At 46.2% G+C, this 23,028-nt stretch overlaps 1 protein-coding gene and 1 long non-coding RNA gene across 3 annotated transcripts; both read left to right on the forward strand.

Moving 5' to 3' along the window:
* The first annotated feature begins 553 nt into the window (after positions 1-553).
* LOC310764033 (extracellular tyrosine-protein kinase PKDCC-like) lies at positions 554-16,267 on the forward strand. Of its 2 annotated transcripts, XM_083617122.1 has the most exons (7): positions 554-1,218; positions 4,157-4,279; positions 6,262-6,533; positions 9,708-9,787; positions 9,899-10,003; positions 10,331-10,507; positions 14,966-16,267. In XM_083617122.1, exons 1-7 carry the CDS (start codon positions 730-732, stop codon positions 15,109-15,111), a joined length of 1,392 nt encoding a protein of 463 aa, XP_083473248.1. In that variant the 5' UTR covers positions 554-729; the 3' UTR covers positions 15,112-16,267. The 2 variants fall into 2 exon arrangements, with proteins under 2 accessions (XP_083473248.1, XP_083473249.1); XM_083617123.1 differs by lacking the exon at positions 4,157-4,279 and having other exon boundaries at positions 14,966-16,254.
* Positions 16,268-20,930: 4,663 nt separating this feature from the next.
* On the forward strand, positions 20,931-21,540 carry LOC310767028. Its single transcript, XR_014550585.1, has 2 exons — positions 20,931-21,067; positions 21,338-21,540. It is a non-coding gene; the product is annotated as an uncharacterized lncRNA (long non-coding RNA).
* Positions 21,541-23,028: the final 1,488 nt, after the last annotated feature.

A 23,028-nucleotide genomic window follows, 5' to 3' on the forward strand; every position in this document is an offset into this window, starting at 1 on the left:
TGGTACCTCTGGTTATATACACTTCAGGTTACATACGCTTCAGGTTACAGACTCCGCTAACCCAGAAGTAGTACCTCAGGTTAAGAACTTTGCTTCAGGATGAGAACAGAAATCGCACGGTGGCAGCAGGAGGCCCCATTAGCTAAAGTGGTGCTTCAGGTTAAGAACGGACCCCCGGAACGAATTAAGTACTTAACCTGAGGTACCACTGTATATTGTGAATGAATCATTCAGCTCCATTTTTCTTCTTCTGTGCACGTGTGGCATGTCCTATGAAGGAAACCACTAGCATATTGGGCTCTGCATTGGCAGGGTTTCAGGCAGGAGACATTCCCAGCCCTACGTAGAGACCCCTGGAATCGAACCCAGGAACCTGCATATAAGCAGATACTAAACTACTAAGCCCAAATTCTGATGCCTGGATAGGAAGTTATCTTGGTTAGAGCGTGATGCTGTTAACGCCGAGGGATTAGGTTCGATCCCCCCGCCTATTCCTGCGTTGCAGCGGGGTTGGACTAGATGATGCTCAGGGGTCCCTTCCAACTCTACCATTCTAGGAGAATCCCTCTGTTTTCTTCGCCTCCCGATTGGAGAAATGAGGCTCTCCAGGGGAGCTAGGCGGCGGCTTGCTGCAGCAGACACGCCTCTGGGGAGGAACCTGACCCGGTTTCCCACGCGAGGCAGAATCGAAACGCGGCACTGGACGGTCGCCTGTTCGGAGGTTGGGTCATGCGCTGCTGCCCGGGCTCCGCTCTGCCGGCGAGGTCCGGGGCGCTCCTCGCGCTCCTGGCCGCCCCTGCTCTGCTCGCTTTGGCCCTCGTTGTCTCGGGCCCTTGGCAGCTGCTGGAGTCCCCAATGCCCCCGAGCCTGATGCGGGAGCTGGAGCAGCGGGAGGCGGATCTGCGGCTCTTGGCTGCGTCCGCCCGGGCGGCTTGCGCCTTTTCTCCCGCCGCGGGCGCGCTGGGTTGCGCGGAGCTGAGCGGCGCGACGGGCGTGCGCTTGGTGGGCTCCGGGATCACCAAGCTGGTGCAGAGGGCTGCCCTGCCCCGCGGAGGAGGCCACGAGGTCGCCCTGAAGTCCGTGCACGCGGCCGGCCGCGACGTGAGCCGCTGCGCGCAACGCTACGCGCACCCGAGCGGCTGCTACCGCCTGGCCGCTTACAAGCTGCTCAAGGAGATGGTTCTGCTGCAGAGCTTGGAGCATCCCGGCGTCGTCAAGGCACGTAGCACCGGGCTTGGGCAGGCAGGGGAAGGCCGACCTCATCGGGAACTCCGCAGGATGGAATAATCTGGGGGAGTAGCCCGGCGCGCGCCTTCGTGGAGCGATCCTATCTTGTTAGGATTGCAACCCGCATTGCAGGGGGTTGGAGTAGTTGACCCACGGGGTCCCTTCCAATTTATGATTCTATGCTATGAATCTTCACTGAAATCAGTTTGCACTGGGATTAAGGCTGCTTTCCTGTGCGCACTTTCCGGCGAGGAAGCCCCACCGAGCAGAATGGAAACTGCTTCTGAGGAAGCGAATAGTAGATTGTGGCAGGGGCCTAAGTGGAAATCGTACTTTAAACTCCCCACCGCCGTAATATCACTTGCGGTGGGTGACCTGTGATAACTTACTGGGAAGGAAACGTCAGTCTGTGCATGCTTAACTGTACTGTTATTTATTGTCCACGTGGCCCAGGACTTGAACTGTCACACTAAGAAATGTTATGGGACTGGGTGCTGCTCTAGCCTCAAACTTAACTGCACATTCCTTGGCATGTTTACTCGGATGCAATTGCCATTCTGTTCAATGGGGCTTACTCGCAGATTTACATGGCAGCAAATCCCAAGTTCTGTGCATCTTACTTTCAAGGGTTGTAGCTTGAATACATGGGTTCAATCATATTTTGCTGCAATGCTTTGCACTATTTCTGCATTTATTTATTTACATATTTATTTCATTCCTACACCACCTTTGTCTCCCAAGGGTCACAATGTGGTGTACATGACTCTCCTCCCCATTTCATGTCATCGTCACAACAATCCTATGAGGTAGGTTAGGTCAGTGTTTCCCAACCTTGGGTCCCCAGCTGTTTTTTTGGACTACAATTCCCATCATCCCTAGCTAGCAAGACCAGCAGTCATGGATGATGGGAACTGTAGTCCGGAAACAGCTGGAGACCAAAGTTTGGGAAATACTGGGTTAGGCTAAGAGTTGGTGACCGGCCCAAGGAGCTTCATGGCTTGAGTGGTGATTCGAACCCTGCTTCTCCCAGGTCCCAGTCCAACACTCTTTGACCATTACGCCTTTAAATTGATTGCAACTGGATCCTAAATAGTTTGATCTTATATAGAACGAAGCAGTGTATACTTTTTAATTTTTTAAAAAATGTGTTTAATTAGAAGAAGTGTTTTTTTGCTTTCCTCTAAGGCAGGCATGGCCAAACTTGGCTCTCCAGCAGTTTTGGGACTACAACTCCCATCATCCCTAGCTAACAGGACCAGTGGTCAGGGATGATGGGAACTGTAGTCGCAAAGTGGCTGGAGGGCCAGGTTTGGCCACCGCTGCTCTAAGCAAAAGCGATTGTGATTGCAGTCTAAGCTGATGTAATTCCAAGTATTTCTGCCAGCTGAGTTTTGGAGTTGTTAAGTAGTGTTTCTCCCATCAAAGCACCTATACTGGCTTCAGCTGCTGTTGAAGGGTGTGTTCTCTCTTTTAAGTGAGATAAGCCTGTGATAATTGCTTATGGAGGTTATGAAGACTATGTTGCCTCCTGTGATCTGCCGCTTCCCTTGTTCCTCCTTAGTGCTCCACTTCCTGGTTGTTTCTTCGCCAATTTGTACTTCATTAAAGAGGAACAAACCTTCCCATGAATTACTGTCTTGAAATGTCTAGACTTAGATTGCCTTTCTTCCGGGCCACTTTCCTCTTTCTCCCAGGGTAAGTAGAAGGCAGATCTGGATCTGCTGACAGATCTCTGTGTGCATTGGAGTAGATCACCAAAGCTACTTGACTCCTAATAGTTGAACAATAATGTTGTTCAACTGCACACTTAATGGCTTCTCTTGGATTTGCAGGAGTTGACAGAGGGAAAATCCTTCTGAAACAGTGGTTCCCAAACCACCACCGCTTGAAAATTGCCGAAGATCTCGGCGGACCTCTTAATGGGTTTTCTGCCTGTTATAATGACATCTGGTAACGCGTTTTGTTAAGTACAGCACGATTTTGAATGGCGTTTCCCACAATTTTTATTTTATTGTGTTCCAATCCTGTAGAATATCAAACACAATAAGAAAGAATGAAATGCAATATGAGAAGTTAAAAGAAGCAATGGAAACACAATTAAAAATCAAGAGGAATATTTAATGTGCTGCACCCGCCATTCGTAGCGGCTGCTGTTCTTCACAGACACACCATTGACCACACCACCAAATGACGCTCACCACTCGTGGTCCATGGACCACAGTTTGGGAACACCTATTTCATACTCTTCAAACCTTAGTAGTAGTTGCCAACTTACGGAATTCAGTTGATGATCACTAGCTGCAATCCTAAACCCATTTACCTGGGAATAAGCCCCACTGACTTGGTTAGGCTTGCAGCCTTAAATGGCGTTGTGTATTCCTCCAGCCTTTCTGCCCAAAGAGATATTTGCCTAAAAGAAAGGGTGGGGACAGCGAAACTCTTACGGGGAAAATGGGAAATGTTTAATCACAAACATACCTTAGATAAGTGAAGCTCTTACATCTGCATCCTGTAAACTCTTTCTTGGTTCAATTATTGTTAATGACCTGACAGAGCTCATTAGGGGGCGGGGAGGGAAAAGCCATAGAAAAGGTACCGGTACCTCTTTGGAATTGAAATTAGTCTTGGCTAGGTTAATGGTAAATAAACATCAATGGGAATGCACTGTTCTTTGGGCAGTATAAACATTCAACTTCAAAATGCAGACTAATTAATGTTATGGTTTCCTATCCAGTACTATCAGCATGCTTGAAACCACAACCACATAGGAATATTCCCACTGTGGAATCTCCTAAGATCTGTTGAGGGTGTCCCTCCAACCCACTGCAAAGATCTGCATTGCCAGTTCTGCAAAACACACACAGATCTTATCTTTCATTCAGCTGATTTCAGCATATAATGGCAATCTGTGCATTTCCTCTTTTGACAGTTGCGTGGTCAGTGCTATGATCCTAGCTTAGTTCCTGAAATGAAGGTGGTCACCGTTTTGGAGTTGGGTGTTCCCCTGGAGATGATTCAACTTCTGCAGACCCCCTGGGAGGAGAGATTTAAAGTAAGAAAACAAAAACAAAGAGAGCTCATTTCATTCAAAGACCTTAGGACTCTGGCTGAGGGTGGATGGAATTGATACTGATCATCTTCTCTGTTTGCTGATGAAACTTGCTCTGGTATTATTATTTTTTTAATTGCAATTCACCTGTATCCCACATCACTGATGATGGTCTTAAAGGTAAAGGTAAAGTCTTAAAAAGTCTCAAATAGTTTGATAAAATGAACCTGGGAATGGCTGTTTGACCTTAAACTATAATGCAAGAAAATGACCTTCACCCAGATTTGCTATTAAACCAACCCTCCCCTCACTGACCAGAGTAAAAGTGTCCTTTTACTCCTTATAGGAAGCTGCAGTGTGTGGACTATTTGTCCATTTAGCTTCAGTATTACCTACTCTGACTGGCAACAGCTCTCCAGGATCTTGGGCAGAGACATTGTACAGAATAAGATGGGGGAAGAAGAAGAGGGGGAGAAGGGGGAGAGGGGGTTGGGGTGGTAATTTTTAATACGTTTGTGGGGTTTTATGCCAGTGTCACTTGAGTAGGTTCTCTACTCATTTATGTTATATGTATATGTATATACACACATACACAAATAATAATAATAACAACAACAACAATAATAAATTTTATTTATACCCCGCCCTCCCCGGTCAGAGCTGGGTTCTAGGTGGCTGACACCAATAAAATCACAGTAATAACATAATGGGGGGGGACCCAATTTAAAATACAGGTTAAAATGCAGCCTCATTTTAAAAGTAGCCGATAGATCAAGACCATAAGGGGAGGGAAACATAAGGGTCAGACTGAGTCCAAACCACAGGCCAGGTGTAACAGCTCTGCCTTGCAGGCCCTGCAGAAAGATGTCAAGTCCCGCAGGGCCCTAGTCTCTTGTGGCAGAGCGTTCCACCAAGTCGGGGCCAGTACTGAAAAGGCCCTGGCCCTAGTTGAGACCAATCTAACCACCTTGTGACTTGGGACCTCCAAAATGTTGTCATTTGTGGACCTTAAGGTCCTCCGCGGGGCATACCAGGAGAGGTATCTTTCTTGGTAGTGAGAAAGGTTGGGGAGGTAGGGCGTGGTTGGGCATCTTTAGGTGGCTTCAGTGTTTGTGGGGTCTGGTGTCATGACCATCAGGCCATCTGCGAAGAGCCCTGATTTATAGGTTTTGCCTTTTATTACCACTCCCTTGAAGTCAGGGGCTGCCCGGATTTGGATTGCTAGGGGTTCAAGGGCCAGGAAGAATAGAAAGGGGGAAGAATGGGCACTCTTGTTTTGTGCCTCTTCGTATTGCTATGGTATTAGAGTCCGTACCATTGACCCTACATTTTGCTGAAGCTTGGGAGTAAATTTGTTTAAGGGTTTGTAGGAAGTTGGGGCCAAATTCCATGTTGGTTAATACTGCTAAGAGGAATTCCCATTCTAAACAATCAAAGGCTTTAAGGGTGTCCAGGGACATAATCATCAGTGGGAGTTTGGTTGTTTTTGCTGTGTTCGATCAGGACTTAGTGATTTCCTGATGTGGCCAGGGAGATAAAGGTAAAGGGACCCCTGACCATTAGGTCCAGTCGTTACCGACTCTGAGGTTGCGGCGCTCATCTCGCTTTATTGCTCAAGGGAGCCGGCGTACAGCTTCCAGGTCATGTGCCCAGCATGACGAAGCTGCTTCTGGCGAACCAGAGCAGCGCATGGAAACGCCGTTTACCTTCCCGCCAGAGTGGTACCTATTTATCTACTTGCACTTTGACGTCCTTCGAACTGCTAGGTTGACAGGAGCAGGGACCGAGCAACGGGAGCTCACCCCGCCGCGGGGATTCAGACTGCCGACCTTCTGATTGGCAAGTCCTAGGCTCTGTGGTTTAACCCACAGCGCCACCCACGTCCCGAAGGAGATAGATTTTATGAAATAAATAATGTTAGCCATCCCTTTTCCATTTATTCGGATGCTCCCAACCAATAAAAGTGTATTCACCTTCTCTTTCAGCTTTGCCTGGAGCTGGCTGAGCTGCTCCATTACTTGGCCAAGTCACCTCTGGGTTCCCTGGCCCTCCTGGATTTCCAGCCCAGGCAGTTTGTCATGGTGAACGGGGTCCTCAAAGTCGCAGACCTGGATGACGTGAGCACTGAGGAGTTGTCCTGCGAAGGGGATGGGGGCTGCACCCTGGAATTCCCCACCAAAAGCTTCTCTCTCAGGTGTTCTGCGCAGGGGAAGTGTGAAGGAATAAATGAGAAAAGGAACCTCTTCAATGCTTACCGGTACGTGGGGTGATTTTATTTTACTTTTAAATGCCCCCCAAAACCAGCATCCTGAATTTCACAGTGCTGCTATGTTTTAACGATTGTGTGATTTGTGCCTTCTTTTTATTGAGAATCCACTTTGGACAACTCCTTTTAGGAGGCAAAAAGTTAGGGTTAATAGCATTTAATTGCATGTAATTATTTAACTGCTAAAGCATGACTCGAACGAAAGAGCCGTATCCACATGTACCAAAGTTTCTGTGTGCTCATCAAGGCATCTCCTAACTTCCCACCCAATTGCAAACAAATGTGTGTGGGGAACTCCTAGGGGACTTTACAACCTCTTTCTCCCATGACTGCCTTTACTAGGAAGCAACATGCAGAGGTTGCATCAGGCAGATGAGTCTAGAAATGCCACTTTCATTCATAAGAATGAGTGAGACAAAAGAGAATAAAAGGCTACACTCCCAATAAGGCCTGCTTCCGAGTTTAAAGTAGGTGGAGCTCAGCACACAAAGGAAGGCTTCGGAGCTCCATTCTTCTGGGACTGGATTTAACCAGGAATCAGTGCAAAGCAAAAAATTATACACTGGTACCTTGGGTTACAGACGCTTCAGGTTACAGACTCCGCTAACCCGGAAGTAGTACCTCGGGTTAAGAACTTTGCTTCAGGATGAGAACAGAAATCGTTCTCCGGCGGCGCGGCAGCAGCAGGAGGTCCCATTAGCTAAAGTGGTGCTTCAGGTTAAGAACAGTTTCAGGTTAAGAACGGACCTCCAGAACGAATTAAGTACTTAACCTGAGGTACCACTGTATGGTCATTTGTGGGTCATTTATTTTTCCATGAGAGGCAGAGGCTGAGCCCCAAACTACCCAACCCAGTGAATGACTGAGGCAGATTAAGATAAATGTACCAGTTACACTAAAGCCATCTATTGTAGTGCACAAATGTCCAGTAATAATAAATTAATAATTTTTATTTATACCCCGCCCTCCCCGGCCAGAGTCAGGCTCAGGGCTGCTCACAGCAGTAAAATTACAATAAAAACATAATAGGGGTGGGAGAAAGCAATTTAAAACACAGCTTAAAATACAATTTAAAATGCAGCCTCATTTTAATAGTAGGCCATAGATCAAAACCGTAAGGGGAGGGAAACATAAGGATCAGACTGAGTCCAAACCAAAGGTCAGGCAGAACAGCTCTGTCTTGCAGGCCCTGCGGAAAGATGTCAACTCCCGCAGGGCCCTAGTCTCTTGTGACAGAGCGTTCCACCAAGTCGGGGCCAGTACTGAAAAGGCCCTGGCCCTAGTTGAGACCAATCTAACCACTTGCGACTTGGGACCTCCAAAGTGTTGTCATTTGTGGACCTTAAGGTCCTCCGTTGGGCATACCAGGAGAGGTGGTCCTGTAGGTACGTGGGTCCTAGGCCGCAGTAATCAGGGTCTGGATGCTTCCCTCTGCTCAGGGACTCAAGGCTTTCCGAGCCAGCAGGCACCAGGCTTTGCAGCTGCTGACCATCACATGAGCACCAGCATTTGCAAAAACCACTTTTGGTAAGGAGTCGTGCTTGCATCTGCCCCACAAGTAACATCATACGTGATGTTGGTTGTTGGACAGGTGGTGTCAGGGACTGGCTAGATGACAAGGAACAGTGGGAGGTACCAGCTGGGGAAGCCACAGAGGAGGAAGGCTCAGAGTCCAGGGGTTGTTGGTGGGACGCTAAGGAGAGGTCAAGGGGAGAAGCAGGAGAGGAATGGTTGAATGGTGAAGCGACAGGCTTTAGTGAGCATGGGGAGCCTGTGACAGGCAGCAGCTTAGACTCAGAGGCTGAAGGGGGGGGCAAAGAGGCTGCAGGAAAATCCCAGGTGTTTGCCTGTCCTACTGCAACAAGCTGCCCTCCCAAGCACACACAGGGCGATGCGTAGGGCAAAGCAGAGATTACAGGTACCCTGATGTCATTTGAGGCTGCTTGGGAAACCTAGAGGAAGTAGAAGGCAGGGACAATCACTCCTGGCAACAGCTCTAGAGGAGCAAGTCCAGTCAGGAGGTATTGATGAGTTTCACGATGCCAAACTCTGCACCTCGTGTGCTGACCTGCCTCTGAACCAGCTTTGACAGGTGGGCATGACTTGGCCAAAAACAGCCTCATAGGCCACATGGGGAAGCCTATGTTGGCCAATTGCCAAGGAAACAGGGGCAATTGGCAGGCCCCCAGCTGGCTCCAGCCCACCGGCCGGTGCGCCAGACGTACTCTGGTCCTTGGTCCAGCATAGATCTGCGGCCCAAACTTCAGAAGACTGAGCACGCTATTCAGCACAGAAAACGCCGCGCAAACAGAAGTGGCACGAGAGGCTGTGTGAGCATATTTACAAGCAGGTTTATTCAGCATAGATCAGGACAAAAGGAAACATGTCTGATCTCCTTCGTATCCAAAGCAAAACAGCAAAGCTATACACAAACGGAAATTCCCAGCATACTGTGCTGGAATGTAAACAGACATGTGACATGCAACAATTCCACATGTCTGTCCCTTAAGGCGGAACGGAATTCTCAACAGCCTAGTGGACCTAATGGAAGTTCCCTATGCCTGCCATAGCACTTCCGTGTTACTACACTGTGTATCTGCCTCCATCTCCCCAGACAGGGTACAATTGGAAGAGGCTAATTTTGTCTATTGCTGCTGGAAGAGGGCATGTGCTAGTCAGAAGCTCCATATGGCCAGCACCTGAGAAACAGTGTAAATCTGAAGAGCAGATTTCAGCAGATTCGAAGGGAAGTGAACCTTAAGTCAAGGACTAAATTTGATCAGTCAGACAACCTGATTCTGTTCTGCCAGAGGTTAGTTCGTGTTCCACTACAGTAACCAGATGCAGGAGAGGACGGTGATCCTGCAACTTCAATATTTTCCATGCAAGCTGCATCTGCTGTAATTGCTTCTTCAGTGCAGCTATTATATTTGCAGGGGCCTCACCCTCTGCAATTATTAGAGGTACATCTGGCCAGCCTAGGAATTTTTTTGCTTGCTTTCAGGTCATAAACCAAGTCTTCAACAATGGGAGAGATGAGATTCAAAACGTGTAGGATTTTAACAACACATGACTCTTAATTGCCTTGTGCTGTAGAAATAGTTACACATGGAAGATCTTTGACACAGAATTTTAATATTTTAAAATAGATGTATTTATCTGCAGATATTTCTTCACTTATCTCCTGCCACATACTGCACCCTTCGCTTTGCAACCCATTCTGAAGGATATCCTAAATGCCACAGGTACATTCTAATGGGAATTGGGTTTTTTTTAAAAAAAAGTTTTAAGTAAGAGCTGCTCTTAATCGCCTTCCTTCTTTAAATCATTCCCCCTCCCCTCTTCTGTAATTGTAGGTGATTTGCGATACGGAACAAATGAAACCCTGAGAGCTTTTCAGAGAGTTTTGCATTTATACAAGTCCGGACTTTATCTGCAGAAAAAGCCTTCTCAATTGAAAGGTACATTATTTTGCACAATATACTCTTACGGGCTTTACATAATGGTTGGATCTCAGTGGGGGAACAGCAGTTCAGTGGGGTGCCAGCACAACTCACATTCCTTGCCTGTGGGGTGGGGCGGAGTTGCTTGGTGATTGGCATTGTCCTCTAAGAGAAGGACAGTATGTTCCGGGCTGCCTTTCTGTTGAGATGAGATTCGCAGCTGATCTGCTAGGGTAGAGCACTAAGAAAGACACTGTTTCCTCTTTCTCCCGCTGATTGCCAAATCCGAAATATCTCTCCAGCTGCGTACATAATCGTATCATCTTGTCTCTTCCCCTTTCCAAGACTACATTGCCTTAAAGGGCTTCCACAGCAGGGATACGGAGGACTACAAGTGCTGGCCATCCTATCGCCACTTGGGGTGCATGCTCTCTGTTCACAACGAAGAGGAAGCTGCTGCCATTTGCAATTCCCATCCTCAGTGCCAACATTTCTTCATCACTCTGCAGACAACGTGGACAGGTGAGAGGAAGTGACATAATATTGCTAACAAGCGCCAATCATCTCCCCCACCCCAACTTCTTCTTTAAAAAAAAGAATAAAAAGAAAAATGCCATAATTATTCTAGAACACAGGATCCAGTAACCTGTTCTAGGTGACACATTCAAGATTCACTTAAAATACAGGTAAGCTTCCTTGCAGTTCCCTTTAAGTTACCTGTTATACCTTCTTCGGTGTTTGTGCAGTTGTTCAAATTAAAGCTCTGCCTGTCCTCGTTGTTTTATTTATTTTTTTAATTTGCAGGCTGCTTTTCCGTGTGAATATGATGAAAGCAGCTCACAGCAGTGCTAAGCAGTGGATCATTACAGCAGCAATAAAATACTAAATAATTTTGAAACATAAAGGGGCGACTCTACAGATAACTCCATTTTAAAGCTTATATTGGGTTATTTTTTTCTTCGCATACCTCTAATCCAGAGTTGCATCTCTTTCCAATTACCGTACTTTTCTCTCTATAACACGCAGATTTTTTCTCCTAAAAAGTAAGGGGAAATGTCTGTGCGTGTTATTGAGTGAATGTATGGTGCCTGGAGCCGACCCTCCCGAGCGCAGAGGCAAAAATCAGGCAAAAATCCAATCGTGCACGTCAGGGAGAAGGGAGCTCCGTGAGAGAGGAAGCTGTTGCTTTCCTGCATTCTGCCTCAAGGTCTTACTGCCCACCCTTTTCTGTTTCGGTTGCTATTTGCTCAAACGGAACAAATAGCAGGCAAATCCCCTCCCCTCCAGGCAAGCAGAGGGGAAAGGAAAGGATCCTCCTTCCTTCTAATTCCTCTCCGTGCTCCGGTGCTGCTGCGTTTTAGGGACTCGCAGGCAGCCGGAAAACATGCAGGTGGGAGAGAGAGGGGGGGGGCTGGCTTGGGTGGGTGTGGGGGGGAAAACTTTTGCCTTCCTTTCCTCCCTCCCATTAAACCCCTCTCCTGCATTCTTAGCCAGCTGCTTCTCTGCACACCCCTCTCGTGCTCCTTGTCCCTTCTGTGTTTTTCCTTCCCTCCCCACTTAAAACGTGGTTACAAAGCACGGATCCACATGGATCCTCAAGATCTTTGCATTGGGTCACCCCAAATTCACCATCAGATCACATTACATGTCCATGGCTACAGCCTGCACCAAAAAAATCACGCACCCACTGTTGCCTGGGGCCGCAGTGGTGCAAAAACGTGGTTACAAAGCACAGATCCACAGGGATTCTCAGGATTTTTGCATTGGGCTACCCCAAACTCACCATCAGATCATATGTCTGTGGCCACAGCATGAGGCACAAAAATGATACATCCACTGTTTCATTCAGAATTTTCCCCCCTTGTTTTCCTCCTCTAAAAACAATGTGCGTGTTATGGTCAGGTGTGTGTTATAGAGCGAAAAATACGGTATTTTTGATCCGGATCTTCATCGTTAAACAGCTTCTATATCTTCCAACCAGTGACAGGGTGAAGTAATCCGCTTGTTATGCATCGGCTCTTGTCTGAATACCTCGGGGGTATTTCGAGATGAAAGAGCACTGCTCTTTTAATTACAACAATGATATTTAGGATATTCTTTTTATCTACCTATATCCCCAGACCAACATATTTTCCCAAATGCCCTGTAATTAGCACTGATTATAGCCTTTCATTGAAGGCAGCTAGTGGGTGCGTGTGCAACCAGGCAGATATATCTTATACCATCAATTATCCTGTTTTAGCTGACACATCTGCAGCCATCTAAGCTATTACCCTTAATGTGAATAATGAAGGATGCAGATTGAAGCAAACCAGCCATCCATTGTAGTTAAGGATAGAGGGGGGAACAGCTACTGTTTGCAAGTCTCCGAAGTGTGGAATGCCCCACTCCCAATTTTACGTGCCCCTACTTCTTGTTGTTGTTTAGTCATTTAGTCGTGTCCGACTCTTCGTGACCCCGTGGACCAGAGCACGCCAGGCACTCCTGTCTTCCACTGCCTCCCGCAGTTTGGTCAAACTCATGTTTGTAGCTTCGAGAACACTGTCCAACCATCTCGTCCTCTGTTGTCCCCTTCTCCTTGTGCCCTCCATCTTTCCCAACATGAGGGTCTTTTCCAGGGAGTCTTCTCTTCTCATGAGGTGGCCAAAGTATTGGAGCCTCAGCTTCAGGATCTGTCCTTCCAGTGAGCACTCAGGGCTGATTTCCTTCAGAATGGATAGGTTTGATCTTCTTGCAGTCCATGGGACTCTCAAGAGTCTCCTCCAGCACTATAATTCAAAGGCATCAATTCTTCGGCGATCAGCCTTCCCTACTAGCTCTTCCTTTTGGATGCCCCCCCATGCATACAGTACAAATAGCTGTGGGCAAGGAGCTTGCACAATGAGGGCTTTGGATCTTATGGACGTATTTGCATAGAATCATAGAGTTGAATGGGACCGCAAGGGTCATCTAGTCCAACCCTCTGCAATGCAGGAATCTCTGCTCAAGCAATCCATGGCCACCCAACCTCTGTTTATAAACCTCCAAGGAAAGAGAATCTACCACCTACCAAGAGAAACCATTCCATTTCTGAACAGCTGTTACTGTCCGAAAGTTTTTCCAAATGTTTAGTTGGAATCTCCTTTCTTGTAACTTGAAGCCATTGGTTCGGGTCCTAGCCTCCAGAGCAGGAGGGGGGGAAAGCTTGTTCCATCTTCCATGTGACAGCCCTTAAGATATTTACCTTTTTTACCACTTTTCCAGGCTAAGCGTACCCAGCTCCTTCAACCATTCCTCATAAGGCCTGGTTTCCAGACCCTTGATCATCTTGGTTGTCCTCCTCTGCACACGTTCCATGCACATAATAATAATAATAATAATAATAATAATAATAATTTATTATTTGTACCCCGCCCATCTGGCTGGGTTTCCCCAGCCACTCTGGGCGGCTTCCATAGAAACTAAAAATACACTAAAATATCACACATTAAAAACTTCCCTGAACAGGGCTGCCTTAAGATGTCTTCTGAATGTCAGGTAGTTATTTATCGCTTTGACATCTGATGGGAGGGCGTTCCACAAGGCGGGCGCCACTACCGAGAAGGCCCTCTGCCTGGTTCCCTGTAGCTTTGCTTCTCGCAATGAGGGAACCGCCAGAAGGCCCTCGGCGCTGGACCTCAGCGTCCGGGCACAATGATGGGGGTGGAGACGCTCCTTCAGGGAAAACATCCTTCCCTGCAGTTGTTCACCCTGTGCGCATAAATGCTAGGAGACTGAGAACACAGCACAGCCCTGCTCACCTGTTGGGTATTACCTGGGAGTGGAACACCTGAGTATATTGATTGATTCAATTTATATCCAGCCCTTCCTCCCCCAAGGAGCCCAAGGCAACCAATATATACAATTTAAAAGCAGAAATGGAGCAAAAAAATAATAATAAAAGGCATTCTAAAGCAATTACACTAAAAAAAATGCTTCCACCCAATGATCTCGAGGTTGCCAGGAACAGTATTCTTCAGCCACCAAATGCCTGGGAAAACAGGAGTGTTTTCAAACTCCTCTTGAAAGTTAGTAATGATGGAGACAGTGCATTTCATCATGGTGGGCATTCCACAACTAGGGAAACACCACTGCGAAGGCTTTCAGCACCACCAACAAGACCTCGCCTGCTGAACGTAGGGTCTGAGATGGTTGGGTGCTTCAATCCCAAGCCATTTAGGGCTTTCTATGTCAGTACTTGTACCTTGAATTGGTCCCAATAGTTCACTGACAGCCAGTCCAGTGCTTTCAGAGCTATAGTCCTATCAGGCTGCCCCACTCATCAAGCTAACAGGTGCATTCTATGCTAACTATAGATAGCTGCCACTTTGAGATTTGTCACTGATGGTGGTGATCTATACCAGGGGTCAGCAAAATTTTTCAGCAGGGGGCCGGTCCACTGTCCCTCGGACCTTGTGGGGGGCCAGACTATATTTTGCAGGGGGAAATGAATTCCTATGCCCCACAAATAACTCAGAGATGCATTTTAAATAAAAGCACCCATTCTACTCATGTAAAAACACCAGGCAGGCTCCACAAATAACCCAGAGATGCATTTTAAATAAAAGGACACATTCTACTCATGTAAAAACACGCTGATTCCTGGACCGTCCACGGGCAGGATTTAGAAGGCGATTGGGCTGGATCCGGCTCCCAGGTCTTAGCTTGCCTACCCATGAGCTATACAGTCAATATGGAACACACCTTGATGAGGACAGGTTCCAGTCGCCATGGGAGAGGATTGCAGCGAATGCGACATGGACATTGGCTTGTCATAGTAGAGGCTGCGGGAGATGTTCCAGGAATTCCTTACATCTTAGATTGGATGTCTTGTTTTCTCTTTCTGGGATGCTTTTACATTTCCAGTGTTATCATTTTACCTCAGCCCATGCTGCAACTTTTACAGATCTTGATTTGTTCTCCCACCCCCCAACCCCCTCTCAAAATTATTTTCTCCTTCAGGAAGGCCACTTGCTTTGTTTCGAAGCAACTTGACCGAATTAATTCCAGGCGGCAACAGAGTGGTTTATGTTAAGCGATCTGCAACGTCAAAGACAAGCCTCTTACAAGGAGACTGGGAGAATACAGAGCTCTCGGACAAGGAATAATCTCTGGGACTAACTTCATCCACTCAAGAGCTGATGATGTGCTTCATTTCTGCTTCTGGATCTTTCTCTGGGACTTCTCAAGTTAATGGGTGGTGTTTGAATGATCAAAGCAAACCTTCCTTTTTCGTAAGGTGGAATAACCTGGACAAGTTGTTTACATGGTCCCATGCACAATGGTCAGAAATGTGCACAACTTGATTTAAAGCACCACTAAAACCTTTTAATGGATTGGCAGCAGCTGTGTCAGCCAAGCAGTAGTTGCTACCATGAAAATACCTTGTTGTGCCAGCTCTATGTGGTTGTATCAGTCCAGCTGGGAACAGGCATAGATGGAAGCAGGCTGTTATGCACACAGTTCCTGTCCCAGATAACAGTTTTTGTTCCCAACAGACCGGCAAGTAGGTAAATCCATCCTCATGGTCCCCTCTGAAATGACTGATCAGCACTGTTCAGCTCTTTTAGGTTTCCTGGCTGCCATCTTCTTCTGGATGTAGGGATCATTGCAGACTCAGGGTGTGTCCAAGTGTCTTAAAGTTTATTTACAAGTATACAGGTCCACCTAGGCTCAAACACTCCCAGCAGCAAATTCTACTGTTTCACAACAGATTTCCTGCGAGAAAGCTCAACTCCCAGTGCTTTCCAGAACTCAAAAGTCTGCAAAATTCTCCCTGTCTTCCTCTCCATCTGAAATTCCTAAATCTAGTGTGTCCTTTTTCGCAGACACACATATGCAGATCTAGATTACATCAAGGGAGAGGTATGCCTTCTGCCAAGATGTCTGTGCCCTGACATTCTTGACTAGTTATGAACTATTGATCTCTTAATTTCCCTGACAAGAAATGCCTGTCTTAAAGGAATGTTACAGTAGCCTTTGTGACTCCATTAACTTCCCAACACATGCATACACACCCCTTTCTTAAATACAACAGTATATCTGACAAATGATTGTTTCACTATAGCCAGTAAAGAGGAAAGAAAAAGGGACATGTATTTCATTTTTGGATACAGAGTCTCTGCTGGTGGTTCTGGTTTGACGTACAGCTTTTATTTTTAAGTATCAACCTTGAAGGTTTTTTCAGTGTTACTTTCAGTGAAAGAAATCCTGCTGAGCAAAATGTTCAAACTAATTATGTATAAAAAGCATGTTTTATATAAAGGGTTTGCTTTTTTCTTCCCTCTGAAAACAGATTACAATTCGTTTCCTTTTTTAATGGTTATCATATCTTATGTTAAAAAGCTACTATGAAGTGTTGGCCAAAAGCCTATCCTCACAAGTTATTGGCTGACTTGCCATGATGTCATGGAATGTCCATGAACATTCTGACTTCTTAAGAAATAAATCAGGTCTGTTTCACTTGTTAGTGTCTCAGGTCAGGGATTTGTACATCCTGACTATCTACACACCAAGGATGGAATGAAGGTAGATCAGGATCATTTGGTAGAACACTAGTCTTAATTTCCCTTGGCTGCTGAAGAGCAGTCTAAAATGTGTCATGGCTGCCAGAGAGCCGCTCCCTGCCAGGTGGCCCAAATCCTTGACCTGTGCGAGACTTTGCAGGAGGTAAGCAATAATTTTGGACTCTTTGAGTAGTTTAACAATGGCATCAACAAAATGAGTCTCTACCTTAAGTAATACTACTGAAAAATGAAGAAAACTTGGGGTAGCCGGAAGAGGATCATAAACTCTATTCAGTTCTGGTACATGAAACAATTCCCATGCTCAGATTTCTTTAATTCTAAACCCGTCCCTTTTGCACAATGTTCTAGTAAAACAAAATTTTAAAAGCCTGAAGTGTATCCATCTCCTGCTGAAGTCAAAGGGACCTCCCTCTGAGTGAACAGAAATAGGCTTATACTGTAAGGAAAGCAAAGTGCTTAGCTGTTGTCGGCATTGAAAGCAGCCTGAAATGATTGTGGGCACATTTCGGTGGTTGCTATGCTTTCACATGCAGAATGGTTCCTTGCAATACCGGTCAAGCGTAGGGGTGTCCATGTAGCCTTTGTAAGGTGGGTGAGACGTCCGGATGCTTGCTTGGAATGAGGAGGAAATTGAACACATTGCCATCTTCTAACCACCCCATTTTTCAGGCAAAAAGAACACTGGCAACATGGCATAAAAACACAATCATACCATATGCGATAATGCCGGCAATGAACTACTTCATGAGAGTTTAAAGCTAAATTATAATATTACTGGAGCAGGCACATACACACTACAAAATGCAGAGAACAGGAATATAATTATCCTCCACAGCATGGTCCCACAACCAATTATATCAGCCATGGAGCAATACTTAAAGTATAAGTCATACAGAGTAGACCCATTGAAATCAATGGGCTTGAATGTTATGGCCAGCTTAAGACTTTAGCTTTCAGTGGGTCTAATGTAAGCAACGGGCTTGAGCCACATTTCAACCATACATTTAAAGCACTATGACACAGCTTTAAACTACCATGGCTACCCTCAATGAATTCTGAGAGCTGAGTGTCGCAGAGCTACAGTTCCCAATGTGGTTTAACGATCAGTCCCTCTTCATAGGGGAATTGCATAAAGGAATCTGTGAGGGGGAATAGGGGGTCTCCTAGCAACCTACAGCTCCCAGAATTCTGTGGGGGAAGCCATGACTGTGGTGCCATAGTGCTTAAATGTATGGTATGAATGTGGCCTTAGCTAAAGATTTTAGCGTTTACATCGTTCTTTCAGAGCAGCGCAAGCATTTGGAGGTTTGGGGCTGAATATACACCTTATTCAGCCTTATTCGGGACACGGGTGGTACTGTGGGTTAAACCACAGAGCCTAGGACTTGCCGATCAGAAGGTCGGCAGTTCGAATCCCCGCGACGGAGTGAGCTCCCGTTGTTCGGTCCCTGCTCCTGCCAACCTAGCAGTTTGAAAGCACGTCAAAGTGCAGGTAGATAAATAGGTACTGCTCCGGCGGGAAGGTAAACGGCATTTCCGTGCACTGCTCTGGTTCGCCAGAAGCGGCTTACTCATGCTGGCCACATGACCCAGAAGCTGTATGCGGACAAACGCCTGCTCCCTTGGCCAATAAAGCGAGATGAGCACCGCAACCCCAAAGTCGGTCATGACTGGACCTAATGGTCAGGGGTCCCTTTACCTTTACCTTTATACACCTTACATGCCCCAATGTTCTCATCTCCACTCCTCTGTGGTGGTGAGAAAGTACAGATGTTCCTACCCAAATGGGTGGGAAAAATCAGCTGGGGGTGATTTTGATAAGCAATAACAGGACCCGCTCAAAGCTGCTTTCTCTTCGGCCGAATGTCTTAATTTGGCAATCCAGAGGCAACCGCCGGTGACTTCATGGCTGAGGCAAACTTTGAACCAAGAACTTTGCAGCTCACAGTTAAGACAGGCCCACCTACGCTCTTTTCACAGTGGCCAGCCACTTTTAACCCCAGATGCTGTGTTGACCTGTCCGCATGACTATAGGAGTAGGGGAAACTTTTTCAAGAAATTCATCTGGAAAGGTCTTAAGATGGCATCCTGTGGAGTTACATAGCTATGAAGGTTTCAGCAATGCCTTGTTTGGACAGAGCGCTTAAATATTTGCCACTGTGCTGATGGCTAATGCAGCTGAGAGAACTTTTGCTGATAAGGCCTCATTAACACTCAGCCGGGGGTCTTATCCCTTGCCATTGTTATGCAGTTGGCCTCAACTCAAATGCACAGCAGAAACCACTTTTCCTGGAGAAGAATCCATTAATGGCTATAGCCTATTTAACACAAGGATGATCCTTAGACTTAGATGGAAGAGGAGAGATTCTACCAGGGCTCAGCGCCTTTTGGCCTTTGTGATTCTGACTACTGCAGGTTATGAAGAGATAATGAATTATCTTCCACACCTTTCAGTCCTGGGAGATAAAAGAACAACAACATGCTTCTCAAAAGAGAAAGAGAAAATGGAAGGTCAGTTCCTGGCTTCTTATCAGTCAAACTGAGGAGATGAAGCCTAACCTAAGTCCTAAGCAAGTTTGTGAAGTAATATGTTCCACAGATTTCAGGAAATATTCCTCCATGTAAATATGTCCTGAAGGCCTCTGTTTTCGAAGCTCAGTTTTGTAGTTGTTTTGCATTCAAAGGTGAAATTTAACAATATTTTCTAGACCTAACTTCATCAACATTATCACTTTTAATTTGTATACAGTCTTTCTATCTTACAATACTCAAGGCGCTTTACAAGTTGAAGAAACAAAGAGTGTACACCTTAATCTAATGCAATACAAAAATGTAATAATAAAACATAGCTTTAAAATAAACAACCTACATCAAATCAAGTAACATTTAACAATCATTAGAATAATATAGAATAATAATATCAGCATATAAAAATTAAACAGAAATCCACTCTTAACAATTACCATAAATAATTTCAAAACTACAATCAATAAAACAACAGCAAGCCACAGTGCATAAAATCAAAATATCTATTAGCTTTTTTTTTTTAAGTAAGATGTGTTGGTGCATGAGAAAACTCTTAACACCCATGTTAGGTTTTTCTTTAGGCCAACCAAAATGTCACAAAATAGCATTCAAGTTTTTGAGTCCTGTAGATTATTCATTTAAAAAAAAAATATCTATCCCTTTTCCCCTTCTCCCATCTTCTCTGTCCCATCTCTTTCCAACTTCTCCCCTACTCTGTTTTGCACAGCCTCTCATTCTTAAAACGGGAACAAACTTGTGGCCCTGCAGATAGATGATGTTGTGACTTCAAGTCCCATCAACTCCAGCTAGCATAGCCAATGGTCATGGGGGTGATGGGATCTGTAGTCCAACAACATTGGGAGGGCCGCAGGTTCTCCACCATTGTCTTAAAAACAACAGCCCCTCAAGTAAGACAGTGAAAAGAGTAATGGTGGTAACCAGTGGAGTGAGCCAGTTTATGTTGGGGTACCGGCCAGCTGTGGGTCTCACACTATCAGACTAATGATGTAGGGAACAGAGTTATTTTACATATCACAATTAAGAAGCTAGTGGTGGTTTTGTCTTTCGAATAACCTTGTTGCTTGGCTCCAACATGACACAACGGCTGGAGTCAGTTTTCTCTCCATGCTATCAACTTATCAGCTGTCCCAAGAGCCACCTTTGGAGATGAGTTTAGCATGGTGTTTGGAAACCACAGGGGACCAGCTGCAATGGAAACCATGTGTGGCTGGAAGAACAGTATTTCTATACAAAGTGCATCTTTGGAAAGATGTTGCTATTAGAAGAAAAAGAATGGAGGGCTTTTAGGCAGCGGGGGCGGGGGGAACGACATGTTATTAAAACCAGTTTCCAAAAAAAATTAGTTCCAGATTACAGCAACAGAGATAAAGCAACACCAGCAAACAAAATACTGTGTGCTCCTAAACCCACGGAACTCTAAAAAGAAAAGGACAAGAACAGATTTAAAAGTATTTACGCTCTGGGGTCACAGAGATAAGTAAAATCAAGGTATTTAGAGGCAAGGTCCTCTATGATTGATTGATTGATTGTCCTGTTCAGCTTTACTGGAGAGGGTGGAGGATCAGCCAACCCCAAAACCAGGCTGCTGACTAGTCTCATGAACACACAGCCCCTAGCAGTGCCATTACATAATTTTGGACTCTGGATTTATACAAACACACACCCCCTATTCAGTCTTTCAATCAGTCGTGAGGAACCTTTGACCCTCCAGATGTTTCCCAATGACAACTCCCATTGGCCCCAGCAAGCATGGCCAGTAGCAAGGAATGATGGGAGTTTGAGTTCAGGAACATCTGGAGCGCCAGAGGTTCCCCTCACCTGCTTTAGATGAGCATTACTGTACTTGCTTCTGTTACCGGAAAAATCCGAGGGCTCCCTTGGACAAAAAGTAAAGACACCAACCAGAGTAAATTGAAGCAAATCAGCAGCCTGTAGGCTTGGTCTTTATTGAAGAAAGACTGTCGCGACAGGGTGCTCCCCTCACTTGCAGGTGAGAGGAAAGACCCAGAAAGATGGTGTGCAAGACCTTATAAAAACTTTTGAAATTCCCACCCTGTAGGTCAAGCCCACCCCCAGAAACATCATGCATACATTACAGAAAGGAGGGGTTGAGGGAGGAGTTGTGGTGGTAACCTGAGTGTCCTGTCACCTGGCTGATTCCCTTCTCTCCCCCTCCCCACGAGTCACTTCCAGGAGACAAAGGGGAGTTGGCAGTTTCCTGCCCCCAGAGGGAAGATCTGATCATTGTCCTTTGTTTCAGTCCATGCTGAATCCACTCCCATATGCAAGTTCTTTGTGATCTTGATTGTCTTCTGTCTAGGACCATCAGGGTTGGCATAGCAACTGGGCAGGGCTCCTGTGGATGTGCTGGGATGGTGAAGGGATTATGGCTGGCCTGTATCAAACCTTCCCCATTTTGTAGTCCTTCCTTCATGGAGTAAAATAAAAGTGGAACAGTGCAAATCCGATGTATGGTTGATTTTCTATGAATTTATAACAGAAGCGTAGCGTATGTAGTGTGTGAGTGTGAGCGTGTGTGAAGTTTGTACAAACTGAATGATGGGGGGGGGGGTTTCCTGCTACACTTCAAAATGTGGCATGCCAGGCTTCATGCTCATTTTGCTGAATGGGTCCCAGGACCTCTGCCGAAGAACTTTGGCCTACTAGCAGTCACTCACTACTCTCCCCGTCCTCCACATCTCTTGGGAGTAGCTATGCCTGCACAGTTACCAAAGCTCAGTTGCTCAGTGCCAGCACTGCCATTCTGGCTCCCCAATCTCGACATAAGAGCCAGGCCTACCAGGTCAATTGACAAACTGGATACCAGGTCAACTGGCAATGAGACAGCTTCTGATTTGAGATTCAGTGGCTGGGGCCCAGTGGATCAGGGTGGAGCCCTAGGATAGACCCACTAGCACCTGGTAGATCAGGGGAAGAGCCAAACTGGCCTGGTGAAAACGGGAGCAGAGTGTAAAACAAAAGTTCTCATCTGAGCAGAGAATCACCACCACCCACAGTTCCGACTGCTCACTCTGAAATTGCACTTCTTTTCTTGGAGATGTTGAAAGGATGCTGGAACTCTTAAGGCCTGGTATAATGCTTGTTGGAAGCAAGCCTCCTTATTTCTTACCCGAAGTACCATTTTGGACTCACAGCTGTCCATGGAGGCACAGGTCAATTCTGTATCCAGGGCAGCTGTCCACCAACTCCATCTGGTACTCAGGCTGAAACCCTACCTGTCCGTGGACTGTCTTGCCAGAGTGGTGCATGCTCTGGTTATCTCCCGCTTGGACTACTGCAATGCGCTCTATGTGGGGCTACCTTTGAAGGTGACCCGGAAACTACAACTAATCCAGAATGCGGCAGCTAGAGTGGTGACTGGGGGCGGCCACCGAGACCACATAACACTGGTCTTGAAAGACCTACATTGGCTCCCAGTACGTTTCTGAGCACAATTCAAAGTGTTGATGTTGACCTTTAAAGCCCTAAACAGCTTCGGTCCTGTATACCTGAAGGAGCGTCTCCACCCCCATCGTTCTGCCCGCACGCTGAGGTCCAGCACTGAGGGCCTTCTGGCGGTTCCCTCATTGCGAGAAATGAGGTTACAGGGAAGCAGGCAGAGGGCCTTCTCAGTAGTGGCGCCCGCCCTGTGGAACGCCCTCCCATCAGATGTCAAAGCGATAAACAACTACCTGACATTCAGAAGACATCTTAAGGCAGCCCTGTTCAGGGAAGTTTTTAATGTGTGACATTTTAGTGTATTTTTGGTCTCTGTGGAAGCCGCCCAGAGTGGCTGGGGAAACCCAGCCAGATGGGCGGGGTACAAATAATAAATTATTATTATTATTATTATTATTATTATTATTATTATTATTATTACCTCTCTGGGTCCTGCACTGACAAAAAGTGAGCTTTAGAGGTCCCCGTGAAAGCACAAGGGACTCTGATATA

The sequence above is a fragment of the Podarcis filfolensis genome (genome assembly GCF_964270895.1).
Source record: "Podarcis filfolensis genome assembly, chromosome: 1".
Taxonomy (NCBI): Eukaryota; Metazoa; Chordata; class Lepidosauria; order Squamata; family Lacertidae; genus Podarcis; species Podarcis filfolensis.